Here is a 14,192-nt window from a genome sequence, read left to right as displayed (position 1 = left end):
TATTACCCCTTCTTAGCAGGGTTGGCTCTGTCCAGAGAGACCTATTTTACAATATGAGTGCCCCAGATATTGTACGTTACCGTCCATAACACTAGCAGTTTGACCGAGTCCGACTTTGGATGGCCCACACTTTTTGTGATGTACGTCTTATAGTGACCAATCATTAGGAATGGTTGCACTGATCACAAAATAACTATTGGATCCAAGGCCCACACACACACACATGTTTGACTATAAAGTTAACCTGTATAATAGGCTCATGGCCGTTATCCCGCGCTTATTGGTGTACCATGCCATACGATACAATTAATCTTATCCGTCTTTTACATGCATACTTTTACAAGTCTCATCAATATCTTGTTAATCAACAGACTTTTTTACAAAAGAGAGTTCATAGTGGTTCCAAAATGTATTTCAAGAGAGTTGTAAATATGCATATTTGATATATAAAAAATAGGTGTGCAATGCGGGAAAAGTAACAACAAGTATCCATGTGAGTTTGTACTCACCCGGGTTGTAAGGCTCCTCCATAAAATACCCTTGAGGCTCCATAACCTCGAATACTGAGAAAAGACTTATTATTAGTTCTAAACCTGAGCCAAGACGAACCTAGAACATAAAATAAGGGCTATAGAATGCCGGGCCAAGATGACGTTCCCTGGAATGTCTTTGGGCGAGCACTCAAGTGACCCCCCACCTAGCGTTCGGTGTACTGTTGGACTTACTGATGTACAAATTTAATTGTACTCACAAGCGCACGAGTCGTGTGCAATATAGTGTGTGTAAGTGCGAGGTCGATCCACAGGGAATTGCGTTGCAAAAATCAATTTTTATCTAAACTAATTCTATTTTTACCTAGTTCTGAATTTTGGAATTTTTGTCGTGCAAAATAAAAATAAACTAAAATTAAAACTGATTAAATGGAATGATAAAAAGGTACTAAGGTTTTCAGAATCCACCTCACCAAATTAAAGCATATATGCTTATGTTTTAGATCATAAATCCGACAAACAATTAAACCCTATGCATGTTCTATTGTTCCTATTGAAAGATTCAATGAATCCATCCATTTGACAAATGACAATGCATATCTAATTTAATTCAAAAGATCCAATGCATCCGTGCTTTGCACAAAAGACAATGGATATCAAAAGTAAATCAAAAGATGCAATGTATCCGTCGGATAAAACACAATGAATATCCAACTTTGGCACAATCAAACACAACTTTGTCACATAATTGAATTGAAACGAACATACATTACATTAAGGTCAGAATTGTAGGAACAAACATAAAACTAATCAATGGCGAGGCTTCATCTTCAACCTTAGTTGAAGGTTTTATCCTCTCATGATAACAAAAGACATAATCAAATCAATTGAAATCATAACAAACATAAAACTTACAAAGGAAAACATCTGAAAAAGCACAAGAACAACTCTAGGTCAAAAATAGGCTCTAAATGACGCCTCCCAACGTGTGTTTACAACAGAAAAATATGCTATAAATAATAAAAGTCTAGGGTTTCAACGCTGCTAGGTTAGCGTAAATGCGCTTGATCGCACTTGGGGTGTGCTCAAGCACACTCGGGTCTTCACGGCTACTGCGATGCAGTACTTGGGGGCTGCGCATCCGGATGATTGCGCGAGTGCGCTCGATCGTAGTCTCCCTGCGCTCGAGTGCACTTCCAAAGAATGCTTCTTCTTCACTTCTTCGATTTCTTTGCACATTTCCACACCAAAGATCGCAGTTTTCTCTCAATGACCTGCAAAACACTAAAACATTAAAATACCAAAACTAACCAAAAACATTAGAAAATAACAAAGCTAAGGTTTTAACAAATACAAGTTAAGGGGCCCAAATATGCGACATTTGATACTCATCACTTACTCCTGAAAAGCCTGTCTGTACCTTTTTGATGCTCTAAAAAGCATGTCTATACTTTTGGTCAGCGAGCGCTCAGCCAAAACTAGTGAACATTCGCAGTTGACTTTTCAGCAATTTGACCGATTGTGCAGTGTTCAGTAAAACAGGCATAACTCTTGCTACGAGTCTCGGAATTGCGCATGCGACCCCATTCCGGAAAGCTCTTTCCGAGATGAATGTTATGGTATCCATCACAATATTTTTGAGTGCCTTCTTGGGATTCAAAAATCTAAGATTCCCTCTTAAGACGACATTTCCAATGCTTTCTCGTCCTTTAGGAATTATTTCTTAACCTACACACTGTAATTGATGTTATATTCATTGGTTACCATGTATAAGCTGATTCTTCAGTACTACAGGCATCGGCACCTCTGTTGAATGTCGGTGCAATAGTAAATTCTCAAAGAGTCCAAGGTCTTATACTTTACCAATCAGAACCAACCCTAGCATCATAATTAGAGTGTACTTAACCCTAATTTATTTTCGGGGTATTACAATGAATGAGAATAGAAGTACAAGATTGGCTGCTTCAGAATCTTGAAGTGGGGTGAGAAATTTACATAGCATAAACTTCACGAAGTGTCTCCACAAAAAAATGATTGATTGCCATTATCAGCTTAAATATTTTTATCCTTTTTTTTTTTTTTGGGTTCGAGAATCGTTTGGTTCACTCCGCTCCTACATAACACTCCGTTAAATTTACCAATATGTGAATCAAAACCGATTATGAGAAAAAAAATTTCATCAAATTCGGCCAACAACAACAAATCGAAATTGTAACAGATGAACACTCTGTTATGGGAAAATGAAGTGAAATGGAAAGGTAGAAATTAAGATAAAATGGAAAAAGAATTCTTATTGAAAGTATAGGCATTTCGAGGGAAGTAGTGCTATTTAGTAGACTCTCATATTATTGTCATATAATTATGATAATATGACAGTGAATATCAGCCCTTGATTTTTATTTTTATAAGCTCTTGTTGATCCAAAAGTTGATATTCACTGCCACATCATTATAATTGTATGACAATAGTATAAGAATTTACTAAATATCAGGTTCCTCTTGAGGAGGCTTTCCTCCCAAAGTTGGTCCTGAACACTAAAACTAATTCGGTACCTCTCACTCCTAGCTTGTGCTTATACATAATACAATCTTGCCTCTGATTTGCTGACTAATTTAGTTACAAGCTTTTATTACATAATTGAAACACAACAATTATTGATATTGAGAAAAAACCTGCAGGGAGGAGGGTGCTCCCTCCTCTTTCCCCTCTCCCTACTCCTCTCTTCTTTCCTCTTGCCTCCTATTTTCTTTTCTTTTCTTTCTTTCTCTCTTCTTCTTCTTCTTCCTCCTTTTTTGTTTTTGTTTTTGTTTTTAGTTTTTTTTTTTTGGTTTTTTTGACCAATCCAGTTGCCCTGACCATCCCTTTCCTTATGCTATGCCGTCTCCGCCCGCCCTCCACAGTACTGTGCCGCTCTTCACCTCCTTGAAATCGGTTGGGTTTTAGATCTAGTTTTTTCAAATCCAGATCTAGTCTCCTAAACTAGTTTCGCCCGGCTACGCGCTGACCCACCGTACTCCCCAGCTCCTCAGTTGCCCATAGGCTCCATCTTGTCCACCATGCTCCGGCCAGTGCGCTTCGCCTCCCTCGCCCAAGCTGTTGTAGCTGTTTGCTTTTTTTTATTTTTTATTATTATTATTTTTTTAATAAGGGTTTGAACTTCTTCTTAGATCTACTTTCATGAGCGATGTTTGGGGTAATGGTTTTTATCCTAACCTTTGGGTCGAGGATAAAGTTTTGCTCTTATGGCTTAAAAAATAAAAGTTGAGAATATGTGTTACCTATGTATTAGATTAAGTTTGCTTAGAGCAGATCTGTCCTATAACTGAAGTTTGTATATGAGTTAGTGGATGTTAAAGTTAGGGGTGAAATAGCAGTTGCGGTTAGCGGTTAGTGGCCAAAACCGCTAACCGCAACCGCCTAGGCGGTTAGTAATTTTTACTTACCGCCTCCGCTAACCGGGTAGCGGTTAACCGCCTAGGCGGTTAACCGCCCGGTTAGCAGTTAACCGCTTTGGGATAACTGTTTTTTTTTGGGCTTTTTTCTTTGGACCGATTTTGGGCCGGTTTTGGATCGGGTTTGGGCTGGTTTTGGGCTCACTTTAAACTTTTTTTTTTTTTTCCCCTTTTCATGGCCATTTTAGCATTAAAAATTGCTGTATACCAAAATCTTGTTGGCCACCTTCTACAAATCTACACATCATATAATATACAAATAAAATTACACCAAAATCATTACTTCACTTGTAGTCTTATACATAAACTCAAGCAAGTTCATAAACTCACAAGCAAGTTCATAAACTCACACATAGAAATAAAATAAAACACAAACAAGTTCATAAACTCACAAGCAACAAAAAAAAACCAACATGGTTAAACTTGAAGCTTGAGGCCCATTTCAATCAACCAAAAAAAGTTCATAAACTCATGACTTATTGTTATTTATTTTATATATATATATATATTTAAGAAAAAGCGGTTAGCGGTTAGCGGATTTTCAAAACCCACTAACCACTAACCGCAACCGCTTAGGCGGTTAGCGGTTTTTACTAACCGCTTTCAGGCGGTTAGGTGGTTAGCGGTTAGCAGTTGCGGTTAGGCGGTTTTAAATTTCACTCCTAGTTAAAGTCATAGATATGACTTGATTGTAAGATTTTTATATTTGTATTTATGACATTATAATCTCATATTTATTAAAACTTTATGCTTTTTGATGTAAGAGCTCTTGATTTTTTTTTAAGAAATGAATATGAAAGATTTATTAAAAAAAAAAAAAAAACAAAAAAACAAAACAAAACGCAAAGAGTTATTACATGAAACACATGCCCAAAACGCAGCTGATCTCTTCATGAAACGCAGGACTTCTAGTACTGTACTCCTTTTTTACCTTTCTACCCTCTCTTCTTCATCTTATCTTCTTCCCCAGCTCACTTCCTGCATTCAGTGACCGAAAACTCTCCTTCCATCAAATCCGAAAGTCACACCCCAAAATCGACACCCATCAAACCAAATCGTCCCTCAGCACCTCTCTTCGTCCGACCTCCAGTTCTTCAACACCAACACTCTTCTTTTGATTTATTTGTGCGGCTTTGACATTCAGGATTCACGAGAACCCTCTAGTTAGTAATTGGAGGATTGATCGAGAGATGTTTGTGGAGCAGAAATGTATGCATTTGTTGATAAATATGTTATAATAACAAGCAATCTTCAAGAAAGCTGAGTCACGTTGCTGGGAGCGTGGAACCCAAACAGCCGCATAAAGCAGTTATAACTCTCTCGATAGGTCACGGCTTATTAGGGATAAATCTCTAATTGCACGCAGATAGAGACGCTTTGTTGTATTTGGTAATGGCACAATTTGCGTTAACTACTTCAGCAGCGCTCTTACCCTTCAATCGTATGTGTAAGTCAAAATAAGATTTGTTTTTCTTACCTTTTCTCAACAACCAAAACAATGTTCCCCGCAGTGTCAGTTTTCTGTTGATATCAATGTTGAGTTACGATTTGTAAGTCATTTTTAAATTTCAGGTGGAGCAAAGCAATGGCCTAAGCTATTTCCCGGGTTATCAAAAAGATATGGGACCGATTTGGCGTTGTTTACGAGTTTTCGGAAGAAAGGAGTTGGATTTGTAGCTTCGGGTACAACAGGGTGGAGTGGAGGTGTTGCGGAGTTATCTGAAGGTGAAACAGCTCCGCAGTCTTATGTATGGCCAGATAAGAAGGTTGCAAATCTTGTGTGAATTTATGTTTTGTAAAAGTTTCAGAAGAAGGTTCCTATTATTGCAATTGAATCCATATTGATCAAATTCCCCTTGTGTTTTGTTTACAACATGATGTCATACCTGTCAGGGTAACTGATTAGCCTTAGTCTGTGCTTGGTAGTATAGATACATTCCTTCATGGAATTTGAGTTACCGATATAATAATATCTTTTATTTTTATTTTTTCTAATTTCATATTCATTAATAATGCATCCTCAAATTACTTTGTCATTACTGTTGGATGAATTTCTTGTTCTCAATTTGAAGTGGATCATTTTATGCTGTATCAGATTTACTCTGCCCTGTAAAGATAATGAAGAAATACTTAAGTTCAGTGATTGTGTCTTAATTGTTAAAATCTGCCATTGGTTTTGGTCTCTCACAAAATAGCATCAACTTTTGGGGTCAGATGCTCAAACATGATATCAGAGCCCAACATCTTTATATTCCTAGACTCCACTTGTCCACTCCATTTGCATCAATTAGGCTAGTTTTGCCAGTTTGTCTCTATTTCTGTTTGGGCTTTGCACATGAGAAGGGGTGTTAGAGAGTTTGTTCCCATTTGGTTTGGGCCTTCCAACCTAACCTTAAGCGTTTGGGTTGAATGAACATTAGTGAAACTTTTGTTTTTTTTTTTTTTTTCGGTTGCAGCAGCCAAGGGTGTGTATACTAGGCGGTGGATTTGGAGGCTTATATACTGCGTTGAGACTAGAATCACTTGTGTGGCCTGATGACAAAAAACCTCAGGTATGTTGTGATTAAAAAGCGAAAATTTATTTAGTAACTTGATTCCTATAAAGCATCTATGACTAAGAATCTTTAATTAGTATTATCGATAAAGTCTTACAGAGCCCAAATAAAGATGAAAAAAAGAAGAAGATTACTTGACCTTTCCAATATCATTTTTATCCAATTTTAAGAAACTAGTTCATTGTCTTTGTCATGCAATCTCACTATTCCTTATGTTATTGTTTGCTAATTGTACTTTGCATTTTGATCATATCAGAATAAAACTCATAAAACATATATGGACCATTTCTAAAAATTGATGTCTTTTGCTGCCCATGACCAAGGGAAAAGAAATTGGAAAAAGAAAAAGAGAACAATTGTCAATCTTGAAGTTTTGAGGATGGTAGCATGGATACCTTTCTGTTGAAGCAAAATTGGGCTCTTTTTTGTGCTGTGAAAATTATAATGAAATGATTTGGCTGTTGGTGTCTAATATCCTCTCATTCGCCTTATGAGACTAATGGAAGGAAAAAGATTAGGATAGTAATAAATTTTTGATAATTTTTTAATTATAGAAATATTTTTATTATTCCATTTGTTGACTAACACCTTTGAAATTCATTGGATATGGGACCAGGTGCTTCTTGTCGACCAGTCTGAACGTTTTGTTTTTAAGCCAATGTTATATGAGCTTCTATCTGGAGGTATGCTTTTTTTTTTTTTTTTGATAAATAGTTTATTAGTCCACATTCAAATTATGATTCATCTGAATTTTATTATAAAAGGGGAAGAGGGACACAAAAACAACTTAATTATCTCCTTGTATGCAGAAGTAGATGCATGGGAAATAGCTCCTCGTTTCTCAGATTTGCTGGCAAACACAAGTGTGCAGTTTTTCCAAGACAGGGTAAAAGTGTTGCATCCAACTGATCATTTGGGAATCAATGGGCGCTCTGGATCTAATTGCGGAGGAACTGTGCATCTTGAAAGTGGCCTCCTTATTGAATATGACTGGTACAATTCCTATTATTGACACAGTTTCTACTGAAAGTTTTAAGTTTATTTCCGCTCCATTGAAGACCTATTATGCTAGGTGCTTGTATGGTTGTAATATTTAATTTAGATTCTTAAATATGTAAAAGAAACCAGTACATACTTGTTTCCTAGTTTTTAGGGTCTCCCTAAAGAGACCTTACAGAAGAGTTCCCTTCATGCCTCTCTGTACTATTTGGGGTGTGGGTTTAGTCTGGGTATGATACAATGTACTGAAGTAGTTATATGTCCCAGAAGAAAATGTAAATGGCAAAACCCTGCCTCAATATAGAGACTTAAATATTCAGGTTTCTCAATTAGCATTACGTAGATTGGCCTTGTTTATGTAAAGGTTGCTTGCTCCTGCTGATTTGACTTTCTTTTTTCCCTTTTTGGTTTTAACCCTGGGCAGCCAGGCTGGTTCTTGCTTTGGGAGCTGAATCCAAACTTGATGTTGTACCAGGAGCATCAGAGTCTGCACTGCCATTCTCCATCCTGGAGGATGCACAAGTGAGTGATTAAAGAAATCTTTTCATTGATATCTTTTGGCAATGGGATTTCTGTGTTGCAATAAATTATTGTTCACTGCCTTTACATGTAAAGCAGAAGGTTGACAATAAGTTAAGAAGACTGGAGAGAAGCAACTTTGGTAAGTTCTCTCCAATTCGCGTGGCTGTTGTCGGGTGTGGTTACTCTGGAGTTGAATTAGCAGCCACTGTAGCAGAGAGACTGCAGGACAGAGGGATTGTGCAAGCAATTAATGTGGAAACCACAATCTGCCCAACTGCCCAACCTGGAAATAGGGAAGCTGCCTTGAAAGTGAGTCATCTAGAGGTTTGGTTGCGTGTTTCTTGGATGTTTATTTGTGTAACACCGAATAGCGCCTTCTGGGTAATCCTTTTTAGCTGAAGTGATAGATAATTTTGTGATATGTACTTGTATATAGAGCTTATTAGTTAAAAAGGTTGCTGAAAAATTTAGTACTTGGAATTTTTTTTTAAAAAATCTAGCTTCTTCAGTAGGTGGCTAAGTTGTCTTCAGTCTAATGGCGGGGTTGATTATTTTGTTCATCTTTGAGCATGTTCCAATCTTTTTTCAAGATTCATATTATAATTATTGCAAGTAAATTATATATCTGATTTGATTACTTTTTTTTTTTTTTTGGGTGTTAGGTTCTTTCATCTAGGAAAGTTCAACTGCTATTGGGTTATTTTGTCCGCTGCATTCAGAGAGTGGACAATGTGGAAGCTTCAGAAATGTCAACTTCAGGCATTGCTGCAGAAGATGATCATGAGAAATATATATTGGAACTTCAACCTGCTAATAGGGGATTACAAATTCAAATCCTGGAGGCAGATTTAGTATTGTGGACTGTTGGATCCAAACCTCTTCTTCCTGAGCTGGAACCCAGTGGCAAGCCCAATGAGCTTCCCCTAAATGCCCGGGGACAAGCAGAAACAGATGAAACTCTTCGTGTTAAGGGCCACCCTCGCATATTTGCACTTGGGGACTCTGCTGCTTTGAGGGACTCAAATGGAAGGCTTCTTCCAGCCACTGCGCAGGTGCTAGAATAAGTCATCTTCTTATAACTTAATCTTATAAATCAATAAAAATTTGGGCGAAAATTATTAGACCTGTTCATTGACATGTAGATGTTTTCTATATTCTCTTGAAGTTATATTTACTATCTGATGAAATGCTTCCATACACCTCGCAGGTTGCGTTTCAGCAAGCAGACTTTGCTGGTTGGAATCTGTGGGCAGCAATCAATGACCGTCCTCTTTTGCCATTTAGGTTGGCAACTGATGATTCACTTGCTAGTATCATACTGACGTGTCTATAAAAACACGAGGATCATGTTTTATCTCCAAATTAACAAACAAACAATTTAAATCTCAAATTAAAAGTCTTTAATGAGAGAACATAAATAATACAACCACAAAATAATTCACATATCTACAAGACAAAGATTTGTTGATGAAGTGAAAAACTCTTTGAACAAATCAAAGGGAAAAATCATTCCGGAGCAGTCAAACCCAGAAAATCACTATAATAAGATCCAGATTACAGACACAAGGAAACTTACAACCCTTTGTAATTCTTAGACTTTGTAAGATAAACAAGCTTCCTATTTGCTTCCTATCTAGACAATCTTCTTGGAGTGGTTCTCCTTGCCGATTCATCAATAGACCCCTTGGTGGTTGAATGATGTGTATGAGAGTGGTTTGAACAAAAACATCATCAACGCAAGTGATTGAAAGCTTGAAGCATTTTAGAAAATCTCACTTGGTACACTAATGGTTAAGGGGGAAAATCTTCGCAAACATCAAGAGGGGGAAAACTTCGATGGCTCTCAACAAAAACCCCCTTGACTCACAATGGAGAGGCAAGAACTCAAGGTTCTCTAAGGTGCTTTCGTGCTCAGCAACTCCCATTCTAGAGAGATTCAACACCTAGACATCACCTCGAGGTCTTTTGGAAGTCATGACATCATCTAGGACAGTTATGGACGTCATAACAGAGTTATAACGTCCCTAGGCTTTTCAAGACGTCATCTGGTCATCATGACGAGTTCCTGACGAAATCATACAGTAATTTCATCATCATGTCGTCATGACAAAATTATACCTTTACAGAATCTTATGGGCCATTTTTGACATAGTAAACGTCTGAGTTTGAAGAAGCACATGCAACACAGTTGTAAATCTGGAATGAGCTTTCCAACGCCGCTAGTTTGCACCATTTGGAGCTTGAGATCAAAAGTTATGGTCAAGATACCCTAACTAGTTTGGTTTCCTTTTCACATAATTCCAGTTTTACCCCTTCCTCTTCTATAATTAGAATAAGATGCTAAAGTCTGATACTTGGCAGGTCCTAGGAATTTCGTCATAACAGAATGATGACGTTGTGATGACAAAATGTCACAGTGAGCTTCAATGACTTCTTGACCAGATTTTGTCACGACGGAATGATGATGTGGTCATGGCGAAAATACATAGTAAGCTTCAAAGCAAGGCAGTCTGATTTTGTCATGATAGAATGGTGATGTCATCATGATAAAAATTATATAGTGAGCTTAACAATTTTCCTCCCAGGAACGTCATGAAGTCGTCATGACGTCCTCATGACAAAAACTCACAGAATCCTAATCCCAAACATTTTTTACCCCAAAACACTCAAGATATGATAAGAACAAACTAGTTTTGACACCGAATTAGCTAATTTCTAAAACCTAACAATGTCTATCTTCTTTTTCCTCTCTCTCTCTCTCTTATATAGTCATATTAGGTGCTTTAGTCTTCCCATTCTGAAGAAATAAAGAAATTTATGAACTACTAAGAATACATAATGATGTAAACTGAAAAATAAGGACAATTACAATGAATTTCTGGTTTTGATGCCTTTCTTTTCATCATTTCTAATTTCTTCTCTATATTGTGAACTTTTCATACACAACCTCCCCCCTTTTGAAACCCTTCACATCCTGTACTTCAGCCTAACATTAATACAATTTATAGTACTAAAAACTCTTAAGAGAATAACTTCTATAAGGTCTTGGTACAAACCAAGACCTTTGTGCCATTCAATAAGAGCATGACAAATCAGTGTGGAACACCATAACAAAAATAAGCATAAACTCCCAATTTTTTTTTTTCACCAAGACCTCATATGCGTTAAAACAAAAGATCTTCCAGAATAAACCTTTTCTATTCTTCCTACCTAGATCTGCTGCCAGCCACCAAACCCTCTGCCAGCCAGCCCAGACCACGCTGGAGACGACGCTGGCCAGCCCAAATGACACCGGAGACGACGCCGGCTAGTCCAGATAACGCCGGGTAAGTTCTCCGGTGCTCCCTCTCTCTCTCACTGGCAGCAGAGAAGAAAATTTCTCTATCTCCGGTGCTCCCTTGCTCCCTCTCCTTCTCTCTCTCTCACACACTCGCATTGGCAGCAGAGAACATTTCTGTGTCACTGGCACCGGCATCTAATGACTTCATTTTAGTTCTTGAGACATACAGTAAAGAACTCCCTGTCTTTGGAAGAAGTAGAAGTAGAAGTGAAATAAGGAAAGGAAGGTGATGAAGAAAATGAAGATGGTGATGTTATAGGGATCCTCAGTACAGGATGTTCATGGAAAATTTGAGGGAAGATGGGAACTCATCTATTAGTGGATCATCTTCATAATTGTGCAGGAGAGTTTCTACTTTTGCAAAGGTTGCATCTTTGATTCCTAGAGGAGACCTGTTCAATTCCACATGACAGCACCATTGCCATCACTTATGACCCCACCATAGTCTGAATTGCATGAGTAGCCTTCCCTACTCCTTCAAAGTTCACCCCCTCACTCTATAATACCACACCATTGAAACCAACCTTCACCAATCTCTCTACTCTGATCATCCTTTCTCACCAAACCCCATGGCCTCGATCGCTCACACTTCGAAGCTCGAGTTGAAGTTTTTTTCGGTTTAAGAATGTGAGAGAATGAGAGAAAAATAGAGATGCCGGTGCCGGTGACAAATTTTTTTTTTTTTTTTGTTGCTGCCAGTGAGAGAGAGAGAGAGAGAGAGGGCGACGGAGCACCAAAGACATAAATTTTCTTCTCTGTTGCCAGTGAGAGAGAGAGAGAGAGAGAGAGAGAGGGAGCACTGAAGAACTTACCCGGCGTGATTTGGGCTGGCCGGCGTCGTCTCCGGCGTGGTCTGGATTGGTCGGTGGGTCTGGTGGGTCAAAGTAGGAAGAATAGGAAAAGTTTATTCTAAAAGATCTTTTGTTTTAACACATATGAGGTATTGGTGAAAAAAAATTAGGTTTTTATGCTTATTTTTGTTATGGTGTTTCACACTGATTTGTCATCCTCTTATTGGAGGGCACAAAGGTATTGGTTTGTGCTAAAACCTTATAGAAGTTATTCTCAATTTCTCAAACTCTATTAGTTCATTGCTCTCCTGATTTTCCTGCAATTTCAGCCCATAAATTAACTTAACCTGTCTAGGCTTCATTCTTTCCATAATCCCTAATTCTACCTACCTTCCCCTCCATAAACTGCACAAGCCCATTGATATTGTTCCTGAGCGGAGCTGAATATTGGGGTTTTTCTTACATCATACAGCTAGCACGTAATTGTTAGTTGAACTGCTCAGGTTCCCGTTGTGATGTTTGCCTTGCAAATGGTTTCTTCATCTGGCAATATTAGTGTAGCCAAAAGTTTCCAACATTCAGAAAAGGTGACAGTTTTCATTTGAATGATAACTATAGATGTTTATGTCAATGTAGTTGACTTTCACTACTCGCTTGTGCTTAATGCATCATATAATCCATCAAATAACAGTTTACTTCAATTAATTGGTATGACTTTTTGTCTCACACTACATACAAATGTGATTGTCTTTGCTCTGTGCAGCATTTTAAATTCTGTATCATGGTAAATGGCTAATTCTCTGGATTATGGTTTTGGTTTCTGGTTGCATGCTTTGATTTGAGATCTCCTCTCTTTCTGTGAGCTGGGTCAGGTATCCATGGCATAGACTGATGTAGCAAGCATAGGTGCACATATTACATATCCACACACTTCAATCATCTTATAGCATTTTATATAGTTTCTATTGCTAATATGGTAATTTATGTCTGATGTTGAGCTACTTGGTCGTATTGTTACTCTCAACAGTATTTCATAGGCTATGGTATGTGGAATATTCTAAAGCAGATAACCTTCTATACCCTTAAGAAAAAGAAAAAGATAGAAAAATAGCAACAAAAAAAAAAAAAAAAAAAATGAAAAAGAAAATGTAGAGGAGAAACATTAGTTGAATGTAATCCGTCTGTCCCATTTGGCTACCAGGTTTCAGAATTTAGGGGAGATGATGACTCTGGGGAGGAATGATGCTGCTATTTCTCCAAGTTTTATCGAGGGACTAACCTTAGAAGGTCCTATTGGTCATACTGGTAAATTTCTTTTTCTGGCTCCCTTTTTCTCATTTACTTTTTCCATATTTACTTGTACACCCATTGTAATATCTTGTGTCTTTGCAGCGAGGAAAATAGCATACTTGATTAGGTTACCTACAGATCAGCATAGGCTTAAAGTGGGGATAAGCTGGCTTACAAAGTCTGCTATAGATTCAGTTGCATCACTACAGAGCACCCTAACTAAGGTTCTCTCAGGTTCATAGTTCCTCCATTTTATAGAACATGGCTGACCAGCTCTTCTGGTTGTACAGTATTTTTCTTTTATTTTCTTTCTTTGTTTGATATTATGACATAAATTCCATTTTATTTCGGGGAAATTAGATTCTGATGGTTATGGATAGGATATTATCTATTGCTGACAGGGCCTCCAAGGGGTAGGCATTTAAGCCCCTAAACAAAAAAAAATATTTAAAGCCTCCAAAAAAAAAAAAAAAAAAAAAGGTTTCTTGAAAAAATAGCATTGAAAAGCCTTCTTAAGAAATAATGGCCCTTCAAAAGATTAATAATAATAATAATAAAAAGGCCCTTCAAAAGTAGTTTTTAATTAATGATGGCAATAATAATGACCTTTTAAGGTATAACATACCTTAAATAAATTTTTGTCTATTTTGCTTTTGAAGATGTGCAAATATGGAAAGAGGAACAACACTAATAGTGTAGTTAAGGAAAACAAATGTGGAATTAGATGAAGATTAAGAGAAAATCAAGAAATG

General features: G+C 37.5%; 1 protein-coding gene across 5 annotated transcripts; it reads left to right on the top strand.

Moving 5' to 3' along the window:
* Positions 1-4,927: 4,927 nt before the first annotated feature.
* Positions 4,928-13,819, top strand: LOC132165495 (alternative NAD(P)H-ubiquinone oxidoreductase C1, chloroplastic/mitochondrial). 5 transcript variants are annotated; one of them, XM_059576091.1, is made up of 11 exons: positions 4,928-5,384; positions 5,516-5,709; positions 6,400-6,495; positions 7,115-7,181; positions 7,308-7,491; positions 7,926-8,019; positions 8,116-8,328; positions 8,682-9,071; positions 9,227-9,303; positions 13,352-13,455; positions 13,543-13,819. In XM_059576091.1, exons 1-11 carry the CDS (start codon positions 5,336-5,338, stop codon positions 13,680-13,682), a joined length of 1,608 nt encoding a protein of 535 aa, XP_059432074.1. In that variant the 5' UTR covers positions 4,928-5,335; the 3' UTR covers positions 13,683-13,819. The 5 variants fall into 5 exon arrangements, with proteins under 5 accessions (XP_059432074.1, XP_059432073.1, XP_059432072.1 ...); XM_059576090.1 differs by having other exon boundaries at positions 8,113-8,328; XM_059576089.1 differs by having other exon boundaries at positions 4,928-5,390; positions 6,403-6,495; positions 8,113-8,328.
* Positions 13,820-14,192: the final 373 nt, after the last annotated feature.

Source organism: Corylus avellana, chromosome ca11 (genome assembly GCF_901000735.1).
Source record: "Corylus avellana chromosome ca11, CavTom2PMs-1.0".
NCBI classification, from domain to species: domain Eukaryota; kingdom Viridiplantae; phylum Streptophyta; class Magnoliopsida; order Fagales; family Betulaceae; genus Corylus; species Corylus avellana.
Note: the sequence above shows the minus strand (reverse complement) of the source record. Positions and strands in the feature narration are given on the sequence as shown.

Excerpts from the sequence above, each read along its gene's own strand:
- LOC132165495 (XM_059576087.1), top strand. The coding sequence starts at position 5,336 with ATGGCACAATTTGCGTTAACTACTTCAGCAGCGCTCTTACCCTTCAAT. Across the intron at positions 5,710-6,399 it reads ATGTATGGCCAGATAAGAAG|CAGCCAAGGGTGTGTATACT; the intron begins GTTGCAAATCTT and ends TTTCGGTTGCAG. Across the intron at positions 9,304-13,351 it reads CGTCCTCTTTTGCCATTTAG|GTTTCAGAATTTAGGGGAGA; the intron begins GTTGGCAACTGA and ends TTTGGCTACCAG.